The sequence below is a fragment of the Glycine soja genome, chromosome 6, assembly GCF_004193775.1.
Source record: "Glycine soja cultivar W05 chromosome 6, ASM419377v2, whole genome shotgun sequence".
NCBI classification, from domain to species: domain Eukaryota; kingdom Viridiplantae; phylum Streptophyta; class Magnoliopsida; order Fabales; family Fabaceae; genus Glycine; species Glycine soja.
Genome location: NC_041007.1, coordinates 3,677,932 through 3,689,979, shown reverse-complemented (window position 1 = coordinate 3,689,979; position 12,048 = coordinate 3,677,932). Strand labels below are relative to the sequence as shown.

Below are 12,048 nucleotides of genomic sequence, written 5' to 3'. Positions count from 1 at the left end.
TAGATTAAATAAAAAAAACGATTTAATCTAGGTTCTCTATATCGGTTTTGGCTGGTTTTATGCTGATTTTACCGGTTTTGAGGTGCTTCGTTTTTTAAGTGTCTTTAGATTGATCACCTGACCAATTTTTTATTGAACTGACAAGTTCTGTTCGATTTGAAAAATCTCTAGAGCTATTATTGTTTATAAACGAATGATTTATTATCAATTTTTTAAAAGATTATATAACACCTCTTATCAAATGTTGCGACTTATGGTTCTATTTTTTTGTTACAAGATATTTTTTTTTTTTTTACAAAGAAGAGATTTATATTTAGCATTCAATAACACCTCGAGTAAGAAGGGATTATTCACTTCAAAAAATTAAATAATAAGAACGGATTATGAGATTGACTCACTAATAAAGAGAAAATAAATGGAAAAGACATCATGAATTGAAATCTTCCGTTGACAAAAACTAATTAATATTGATTGATAAAAAAAAAAAACTCAAATAAGATTTTATCTTAAGGAGGATTCTCATGAATGTTTAAAAAAATGGAATATTTTTCATTTTTTTCTCTTAAATAGTATGTTGTATTTTCTGCTGTTGGTGAGTCTGTTAAGCGTATAATTAAATTTCTACAAATATTTTATACTAAAAAAAGGAAATATAAAATATAATGTAATATTTATATACACCTGACCATCTACAATCATTTTAGATTATTATTTAATCATAACTTATCATTTAAATTACTTTAAAATTATTATTTTAGTGATCGAATGATCGTATAGTTTTTACGTTGTGGATGTATAATTATTTTTTCACAGTCAAAAACTTGGATACTTTCATTCAAAATAGGACAAACAATACAGGAAGCTAAATGATGAAAAATATGGTTGCTAGCAAAAGACAATGATGCTCTTGCAAGAAGATGAATAACATACTTGATTTGTCGTCTTATAAAACTCAACATGGTTGACTTTTACTTTACAAAACTCACCGCCGAGTTTGAAAAGAATTGCAATATATCTCTACGCTTATTTATCAGAGTATGAAAAACTGAACACCGCTTCCTTTATTGAGTAACACTATCCACCACAAGTTTACAATCTAATTCAATATCTATAATGTGAAGATTTGGTTCCTTGAGCCATGAAAGTGCACGAAGGAGACTCACGCTTCAGCTTCCTCCTGTCTAGGATTTCCGCTGTGCTGAAAAATAAGATAAACGACAAGAAAAAAAGATTACATATATATGACAAAAAAGATAATCGATATTGGAGGTCTGAAAAAATACTACATTACTTGGGGATATTGTCCAGGTGCCAAGAATATACTATCAATCACGTGGGGTCGAAATTAAAGTTCTTAATTAATGACAAATAATAGTAGTCATTTTAATAATAATAATAAGAATGTTTTTTGAACGAGCATAAGGGTGCTTTTTCTTACTAATTAAGGAATTGTTATTGTTCTTCCCTATATTTCACAGTTTTTATTCATTTGATTTTCCATTTTTGTTTGCTTAGTTATGTTCTTATTTAGTATATTTTATTTAATTTCATAAAAAAACATAGATCTCATAATTTCTTCTATTCGAGTTGGACACAACAACTAGCTGCACAACAAAAACATTATCAAAAGAAACAAACGTAGCACATGTACAAAATTTCTGACTAATAGAAAGGGTATTCACATTGTTAGGGTAAACGCTACTCCATTTTCTACTACCATTTCCAGAGAGCCACCAGAAAAAAATGGCAAGGACGGGACCAATTGTGATGAGATTTCGAAGAAAGAGCCTCTAATAAGTATTATAGGCCTCCCGGGATGAAACATGGCTCGTCCATAGGAGACACATTATTCTCTCCCTTTCAGTAACAGCACAAAACATTCACAACGTTATATTTCGGTCCCCATATACGGTCCTATTATTGAAGAATACGACAATCTAATTTGGAGTTTCAATCAAGTTGTAATATAAGATAAGGCTACAGCATGTTTCCGGGACCATCTCTGTTACATTGCATGCAGCCTGTTTTTGTATCTCTATATCTATATTTTTGTGGGGGGACCTTTCGGCTAAACATTAAAGTTTATCAATACACGTACGTACAGTAGCCAAGCATAAGTGAAAAACTAAGAGATTTTTTCATTTTAAAAAAGGTTTTATATATAAACATCTAAACTCGGAACTAGCACATTATTTTATGTATTTTTTTAATTGCAGCGTGACATCTCAAGACATGAAAAAATATAAGTAAAAAAGTTTCACGTTAAGAGTCACTTGATTAAATAAGATACGTAGGTTAGGATAAACATCCTATCTTTGATTCCTATACCTATAGATTAACTTAAAAAAAAACTTTAAATAAATACGAATAAACAAGTTCAACAATATATGATTAAAATGGATATGTTAATGCATTTAGGTTAAATATAGGGTCGAATTTACTTGGCTAGATAACTTATAGTAAATTGATGAAGGTCTCGCCCATGTTTCCCAACAAAGGCCTATATCATGCTGCCTTGTGTGAAATACAAGAATTAACATTGTGCACCCATGTTCAAAAAATGTCACAGAGCAACTACCACCCTTCAATCAAGCAAAGTTTTTTGACAATGGGATAAATTACAAAATGATATGGGATTTTTTTGCCTCAAAGGAAAGCTCATTGGCCGTTGGTGTTGACCTATGCCTTCACACAGTCTTTTCTCAAATGAAACACGCTACGTGCTAACTGGCTTCATCTTTCTATATTCTGTGTGCCTTACTATTCAACTTTAATTATATGCATTTTGAATTCACACCTACCACATTCACGTTCTTTAATTTCATTTGCTATCGTCAAGTCCTTTCAATGTCTTCAATGCAACAATGTACGTACGTAATCCTGAAAATTTTCTTCACCAAGATTTCAAATTCTGATAAACTGGCACTATATTAATCCAGCTATCGAGCAAGAGCAAGTGCTTTTCCAAAGCTGTCCTTTCTGAACTTTTTTTTTTGTTCGTGTTTGTTTGCTTAAGCTGTCCACAATAATAAGATTTGTAATCATATTTCTTGACTAAACTCTATGGATAGAAAGAAAAACAATAAAACTGAAGTGGATCTTACTTTTTCGACCCCTCTGTTGAGAGTGAGGTACAACTTTTACTTTGCATTCTTTTACATGAGACTTGCTAGCTTTTTGACCATCAATATTCTTATTCTAGTTTAGCCTTTTGCTTTTCATGCAATCTGCTTCTTGCTGTGTTTCACTTTTAGACATTCCCGCTTTTTCTTTGTCACAACAAAGATTTCTTTTCTATTCCGCATACATTAATTTGGATCCAGAAAAGATTAGATAAAAATTAATTATCGCTCGCCATTTGCACCGATTTTTCGAACGACAAAGTCCGTTGACCTACAATACTACAATGTATTTGGCCATAATTACATCATGTTTGATTTCCAGATGAAAAAAGCAAAATAATTTTGCATCATGACCTTTATTTTTATTTTCATATTATTTTTTCCCCTTAAATTTGTATTAGAACGCAACATAGTAATTTTAACTTCGATCCAAACATTTTAAAAAAATGAAATAGTACAAAATATTCTTTTTCCTCTATTTGTGAGAAAAAATAATTTGGATCTAAATTGAGTTTTCGTTGGCATTTTCAAATTTGTTTCTATATGATCTTAGTTTTATATACATAAAGTTAATTTAAAAATTATTTATGTTTGAAATTTTTTATCTTAAGACAAGGTATAAGAATATTGCACAATACCTTTGGTTCAATCGAGGGAATGAGCGCGGAGAAATTTTAATAAAGTGAAGGGGGAAATTGTTTGGTCTGTTTCAGGAAAACAAAAATCTTGCTTAATTTCTTTAGTTCCTAAGAAGATAAAAATATAGATAATATACTATTATATATTACTGTAAATAACGCAAAAGAGATATAAAAAAATCTTGAAATTTAATCAACATAATCAAAAAATTACAAATCCTTTTCTCATTTTTTTTCTTTCAAATTTATCAATATCAAAAGAGGTAGATAGAAATGGAAGTTCTTTTTTTTTTTGTGATATGGAAGAAAAAATAATTTTGTCATTTCCCTTTCTTTCTTGTCTCTCCTCTAATCCTCTTCAGTTTATTCCAAACTAACCATTTAACGAGAACTCTGGCAAATGGCTACCATTGTCTTTCAGTTTTGTTATTTCTTCGCAATTTTTTCAATATAATTTGTTTAATAAAAAAATAAATATATTTAATATCTTAAAAATTATAATAATCACTGTTTTTCGGCCTTAACAGTAGTTAACACCAAACACGTGCCTTTAATTGTAAGGATTGGATCTCGTTATTGGACGCAACCAATAAGTATGCATTTTGTCGACGGAAAAAAAGTAGTAAATTACTACTACTATTACACTAACGACGTTGATGGAGCGTGCCCTACCATTGCATCAATGATGCTCCTCGTACATTTGCTGGATGCGATTACCAATCCGGGAGAAGTATTAATTGGAACAATAGGAGTTGCTTTATTAACAATCTGCAGTATGCCATATTTATTATAAGTTGATGTGTCCAAAGGTATGAGTAAACAGTACTTGTGTACCTAACCCCTCTATTTGACGTGGCTCCACCATTTTGAAATCGAATAATTGAGAGATCGAAACTATTTCAAAGAAAAATGTACACTATAAGTGTATTGAGAGTACTAATTAAAAAAAAATAAAAATCAGTTATTCATTTGAAAAAATTATAATAGTTATAATGCTATTAATAATTTTAGCGCAATTTTTAATTTTAACTATTTTTTATTTATTAATTATTTAATTAAAAAGATAATAATTCTCATTAACAAGGCCCATAAAACAAACTGTAACAAGAAAGACAGATAGCTAGATTCCTTAAGGTGATCACTCATTTATCCCGTATTATGGATCAATCGCTAGAAGCTGTCTTTTTCTCTTGTTAAAGACGGTGTTATAAAATAATTCGGATTATAAACGCATTATTAGAGATCATGCAAAGAAACAGCTATTCCCAACTTCAGGATGGAACTACTTCCAGCTTTCCCGGCTCTGATTCCTCGTTGTCGTTCCAAGTTATTATGGTCAAGAATCAAGAATAGTAGTGCAATCAAGCACAGATACTTACACACGTGGGAATGCAATCGATAACAGGATGGACAAAACTTGTGTTAAGGCACCAAAGCAACCACATCAAGACATGAAATCGCTTTTACGCCCCAATATCCATCTCTGGATTTCGGCAATTAGAATGAGAGAAGCTATAGATATTTTTAACCATGAAGCCAACTTTTGTTTTTTAATTAAAAAAAAATGTCTTAGTGGCGTACCCAGGTAATTATGACAATTTAGCCAACATGAAACTTTCATGCAAGAATCTCCTCAATGATCACCTTTTCTTTTTGAATGACGAATGGAGCATTAGCTAGCTACCTTTGAAGAAAGCTGAGATAAGAATGGTTTATGCAATGATAGTACTACTATTATGCAGACCGAGGGACACATTAGCTACAAAACGAGATGATGTGGTCAAAGTAGTGGTCTCATTGCATTATTGGGAAACATTGAGCTCATTTTGTACTTAGCAGGACCTAGAAAAGATGCAACTCCATAAAGAAAAATCAATAATGTAAGGGCCACTTCCATATTGCCAAACATCATTTCACGGAATTTAATCATAGTCCCCTCCTTTAATTAATTCTTCCCTCAAGATATGAATATTTCCATTCCAGCATATAGCCAAAAGGCTATGTTTGTAAAGGCCATGTTACACTTGTTACATAAAGATGACAGATAGGTGGCCCCAACCCTGCTTTTCATTAATTCCCCAAAATTCCTCCACTCACGTCTTGGCACAGTAGAAACGCCAAATGTTACCTCAAAACCCAACTTTTGTCCCCATCAACCATTTCTTCTCATCCCTCCAAAACACCACTCCCCACCATTTTCTATTACATTACATCCATGACATAACATGGTTAAAAATTTTACCTTGACCCTTTAAAGTATTATTAATATTAGATCAAATTGATGTTTCCGTCAAATTATCACACTAACATGGTCACAAACAGTTAGAAAATGTCATCAAAATCAATATTTTATCAGTGTTAGTGTAAACCCTCCGACAAAACGATCAATTTAATCTAACATAAACACTTTATATCAAAATAAATAAAACCTTTTAAACTGAGGGAATCAAATTAGAAATAAAAGTAAATTTTAGCTACATAACATAAAACGAAAAATGAAAAATGAAAAATGAAACGGATCTATCTTGTTTTAAGTATCAGTCCAAGCAGCAAAAACTGGCAAGTGAGACAAAGAGATAGCAGGAGATGGCCTCATTTGAACCGTTGGTGAGGGTAACCAAGAGGTAACACTCGTACCAATGGGGTTCACAATCTTTGTTTCCATTGGAGGAGGCTTTGGGAACAGAAGCGAGGGACCCATTTTCTCAGGACTAGCCTCTCTTGAGCTGCTTAAACTTGTCACCAGCGAGGACGGGTTTGAAAAATGAGTCCCAATTTTGCTAGAATCATCCAGCATATTATGCTGCTCAGAACCCACCGAATCAACCCCAATGAGATCTTGTAGGGCCATAGAAAATGCACTGTTCCTGGAATTTCCGCAGTTCATTATTTTATGGTCACTGCCATTTGCCTGTTGCTGTAAAGGGTGATTAAATAAAACCATCTTCCACTCCGAATCATTTTCATTGTTGTTTCTTGCTTGAACTTGAACCGTTTCCCCATTGTTCACACTTGTTACTACACTCTTGTTGTAGTCAATGGCCTCGTTTCTTGGATCGTTATCTTTATTTCGCCTTGCAAGCTCCCCAGCGAGGAGATTACTACTGGCCATGATTCTCTCGACATCGTATCTTGAAATGTCAAAGTTTGTGACTGCATTCGCGCCGCGGAATTTTATTGCGGCTATATCGTATGCTTCTGCTGCTTCCTCTTGAGTGCCTAAAAGAAAAAAGGGAAATTAAATTTATTTTTCTCTAAATCAGAAAGGCATTTCCAAAATTTGAACTTTACTAAAACCATATTCTTGTCAAGATACCCTCCTTTATTTCCAAAATTGAACTTTCCTTAAACCATAATCTTGTCAAGATATCCTTTATCCATCTCTATATATTTTTATCAGCGTGAGTAACAGCCTTAAAAAAAAGGTGATGTGTTGCATTCAGAGTAGAGGTATGGTCAGCCTTATAAAAGCACTAATAGTCACTAGTGTTTGGGAAAATAAATATAGAAGCAGAAATCAAATAAATGCCATATGAAGTTACTACTTTTTCAGACTAGCTAAAGAGGTAAAAGTACACCAAAATTAGTTTTCTTGGTTTCTAATACAAATGCTGAGACCCTGTGTATTTAGGACTTACTGAATGTCCCAAGGTAAAGGTCTTTGTTCCCAGCAACTCTGCCTATCCTCGCTTGCCATCTTCCATGTTGGTGGTGCCTGAATAATAATATTAAAAAATAAACTTAACACAAATCATCAAACTGAAGTATCACTATTATTACTAATAAAAAAAGGGTGCAGGAGAACCACACGAACCTTGTGACCCCTCTGTATATTGAAGCACCTCTAGAAAATCCGCTGCTTTTTCTACAAAGCAAACAAATACACAATCATAATGATTATCATTATCATATAATAATTGGAAGGTTTTCCCTACATAGTTTTTAATTAATTAATAAATGTGTGTACCTTCTCAAGTGTGCAACGTATTCCTGTCTGCTCATGTTCTTCATTTCCTCAAGTTGAACTTGGTAATTTTCTATCTGCCGTAGCGAACAAAAAGAATGGGATTTCGAGCATACGAGATTCGAATCAAGGAAAAAAAATGCTACACGAAATGAAATATACCGAAAAGTTTATGTGCGTTGAAGGTCCCCAGTACTTAAGAGCCGCGAGATCATAGGCTCTTGCAGCTTTTTCTTCCATATCATAACCTCCTTTAGTTCACAAACAAAATTGACCACGTAACAATTAGAACCAGTAGCAAGAGTGTTGAAAATGCTAACAAAAACCTTGAAGTGTGGGAGAAGACTTACCCAAATATACTGAAACATGCAAAGTTCGATTTAACGTCGTCCACAAACACCAACACATGACACAAGTTAATCGGCACATGTCAGATTTGGGACCAAAAAGCTTTAAAGGAGAATAATACTTCCAAAAAATTAATAAAAATGTCAACAACTATTATTCATTCTCACTAACCTTGTCTTCCTTTCCTAGTCTGCCCTTCCTTCTTGCAACTATTATCCCACAAATGCGCTTCATACCTACCAGTCCATCTATGCCTAAAGGAAAAGAAAACAATCACCAGAATTCAATTAACAAGAATTTATTATCAGATTGGAAATTAGAGTAAAAGGTACACAAACAAAGAAAGCTTCAAAACCTTGTGACGCCTCTATACTGCGACGTTCTTTGCCCAAATGTGTCAATAGATTTTCTATGCACAGGCTGCTTCTGACCAAGTTTAGCATGCCCTCTCTTCTTTGCATCCACAGCCACAGAATCTGTTCCAGAAGGAGCAGTGACACAACTAGACTGAGAACCAGGACTCATAGATAAGCTTAGAGATTGCAACTCTCCACACCCCACAGTTCCAACAGATACCCCACTTCTCTCATTCCAAATGCCACAGTTCATTTGCTGCTCCAGAATCTGCTGATGAGTTGAATACTCCCTTGTTGGAGCTACCCAGTTTTGCAAACCTCCTCCTGTCATTTGAGGCATTACTGAAACGTGCGTTTCCTTTGTTGCTTCTTCCTCCGACGGTGCCTGATACAAACCTCGACAAGCAAATACAGAGTAATAAGGGTGTGTTTCGACATTCACATGCCCTTGTTGCCTGAAGGGATGTGAAAGAAGGTTTCTGTTGGGTTGAGCCTCTGCGTTTTGTGAGTTATAATAGATGCTGTCTAGGCTCAAACCTCTCTCGTGGTTCCCATATTCGTGAGTTCCCATAGTTGCACCACCTAAGAAGTCCTCCAATTTCGGAGACGAAGTTGGCACCATCACTTCAATAATGCAACCAAGGTCACAAGGAAGTAATAATTAATAAAGAGCCATAACAATAACATGACATAAAAAATAGTACTACTACATCATTTATAAATATTTTCTGAAGATATTAAAAAAATGAAGAAAATAAGAAAATGGATGAAAAGAAAGAAAGCCAACCTTGCGTTTGTGATCTATTGAGAGCTTCCAAGATACCAAGTGACCCATCAGACTTGAGAGGCATAACGGTAAGAGGAGAATGGAAGTTACCATTTTCCCCGACACTGTAACACATTCCGGAGTTGGACATGTGAGAAGGGGACATGTAGAAGGTTGTCGGAACATTGTTGTCGGAAACAGTGGCTGCCGAAGTAACCTCCATTTTCATGTGGGGCGAGAGAGAGAACCCCAACCAGTTATGATTGTTTCCATCATCGGTGTTGTTACTCTCATTCATGCGCTTCATCTTCTAGCTTTTGTTTTTTCTTTTCTTTTCTTTTTGGTTACTCGAAAAGGTTTGAAATTGCTACCAGTATCTCACGAAGGAAGGCAAGGCAATCATTGTTTGGTAAATAAACTAATCATCATCATCATGTTGAAGAAAAATCTCTGCATACGAAGATGACGAAGACTTGGTTTTTTGTTTTCTTTTGTTGTGTGGCTATTGCTACAACTACTACAATGCAAAACTTGCTCCTCTACCAACCAAACTCATCGTTCTATGCGCTCAACACACAAATCTGTCTCTCTCCGAACACAACAAAACTGGTCTCTTTAAACTAAGCAAAAAGAATGAATTATCGCAAGCGAAGATTGGGGAGCACCCACTTCATTCCATAGGGATCTGTGTATGTATATATCAATGAGAAAGACCACGTCTTTTGGTTTTTGCCTCTCTCTCTATTATTTTGTTAAAAATTTCTTTCTAGTTAAACCCTACCTTAAACCCAGAATGAAATGAGAGGGGTAATGTAGTAAAAGCGAGAATCTCGAGAATGGTGAGGGGGAAAGGAAAGAGGTGGGAATGTAAAATGTGAGTAGGATATAACTATTTTGGTCAGGTTCTGTTCTGAGCGTGTCTGTGTCTATGTGCCTTGGAAACTTGAAAGCGTGTCTTAGCTTAGCTATGTAGCTGAATCTAGTGAGCATGACATGAAATGGGCACTAGAGTGGGCTCGCAAGTGTGAATTGGGGAAAGAATTCAGAATTCAGATTTCAGAATTCAGAACTCGTATAACCAAAAACTCACAGCAAAACCCTTTTTATTTATTTACGAATTTAATTTTACCGTGACAACGTGGCTAGAGATAGATTTCACGGGAAGAACCTATCTGCCCATGCAGTCACTTCGCACAGTACAATAAATTACTCATAAGATATCTGTTAAAAAATTTAAAAAATATATTTATTTTTTAGATTCAGATTGTCAAAAAATCATAAATAATATAATTTCATGTATTTTAATAAATAAAAAACTAATTCTTTAATTGTCCTTAAATTTTCTAAATACAGTGATTAATAAAATAATGAATCCAAAAGGACAGAATAGTGTTACAGTAGTTGAGTGGCAGGATGAATAATAACAACCCAACGACTACTGTGGATGTGGACAAAGAGAGGTTTATTTCGTGGGTCATCTCATCTGACCTTTGCTCACTATACCGCCCAATCTATCCTTCGGTGCTTTGTTTCTTTGACAGCAAAGGAGCAACTTGTCAATGCCAAAATTCCTACAACTACTCAACAAACACACACATTTACCATACATTTTGTACTTCCTATATCTCCTTGCATGGGTAAAACAATTACTATAGTATTACTTACATAAAAAAAAAAAAAGTTGACATGAAGACACGATTGAGTTAAGGTTAAAGGAACTAAAGTTTACTAACTATAAAAAGAAAAAATGCTATTTCTTTTTGTGTAGTAGTATTTTTTTTATCAGTTGGTCTTTTTTTTTTTAACAATTTTTGTGTTGTAGTATAAAACGCTAAGATACTAATGTAAAACCACATAAAATTTTTAAATGAATAATTTTCTGTAAAAAAAATCATAAATAATATATTAAAATATAATTTTAGTTTTTTTTTATTTTATTCCATCTACAAGTTTAATCTTTATAAAATATAGAGATATTTGATTTCTTATTTTTTAAAATCAAGAATTTTCATTCAAACATTAATTTTATAGCATTGATCATTAGTAAGAAAATTTTGATCCCAAAATTATTGATGTAACATTATAATAATAGATCTACTTTTTTATGTCAAAATTGTGAATTCACTGAAATAAAAGAACTAAAATTGTATTTTAGAAAGAGAGATAAAACCCTTTTTTTTTACCTATCCAAATTAGAAAGAACATAACTTTGCGTGCAACAAATACATGTTTTTTTATTCCTTCCTTCGTTATGTAGTACTGATACATTATTTGTTCATCTCCAACGTAAGTTCTGAACAAATAAAGCTTTATTTTTAATAGTTGTAATTTCTGTCATAAGAATATAAGAATTTGGCTATTATTGTTTAAAACTAAATATTTAGTCTCAGGCACTCAGCAAGTACTTACGCGGTAGTTATATATGCTCTGATCTAAATAGACAACCATAATCATATTCTAAAACGCCAAACTAATAGGAAACCTTTACTTTTCCCGTTTGTCTCAGAGTGTGTAGTCAACACCTACCTTCAGACAAAAAGTGGGAAGTAGGTCTCTGGTAAGCTTGGAAATATTCCAGGAATGATGAGCAGAAGGGTCCCGAACGAAAAAATTTATGTGGAAAATGTATTTTAATTCTTATCTTACAATAATTAATTATTTAGAATACACTTTTAAATTATTACATAAATTAATTATAAAGATTATGTTTGTTAATATCTCTCAAAGCTGAAGCAATCATCCAATGATTGATAAAACTTACATGACAACACACTCTAAGATTATAGAAGAGAATTTAAACGTGTTTAATTTCACATACTTATTATTGGGGGAAACACAATAAACATTGAATGTG

At 33.3% G+C, this 12,048-nt stretch overlaps 1 protein-coding gene across 1 annotated transcript; it reads right to left on the bottom strand.

The window, feature by feature from the left end:
• Positions 1-5,671: 5,671 nt before the first annotated feature.
• LOC114414791 (AP2-like ethylene-responsive transcription factor ANT) lies at positions 5,672-10,253 on the bottom strand. The gene is made up of 9 exons (XM_028379203.1): positions 9,216-10,253; positions 8,428-9,052; positions 8,244-8,326; positions 8,075-8,083; positions 7,887-7,975; positions 7,728-7,801; positions 7,575-7,625; positions 7,399-7,475; positions 5,672-6,979 (listed from the first exon to the last, which is right to left on the bottom strand). The coding sequence occupies exons 1-9, from the start codon at positions 9,499-9,501 to the stop codon at positions 6,291-6,293; spliced, it is 1,983 nt and encodes a 660-aa protein (XP_028235004.1). The 5' UTR covers positions 9,502-10,253; the 3' UTR covers positions 5,672-6,290.
• Between the last annotated feature and the right edge of the window lie 1,795 nt (positions 10,254-12,048).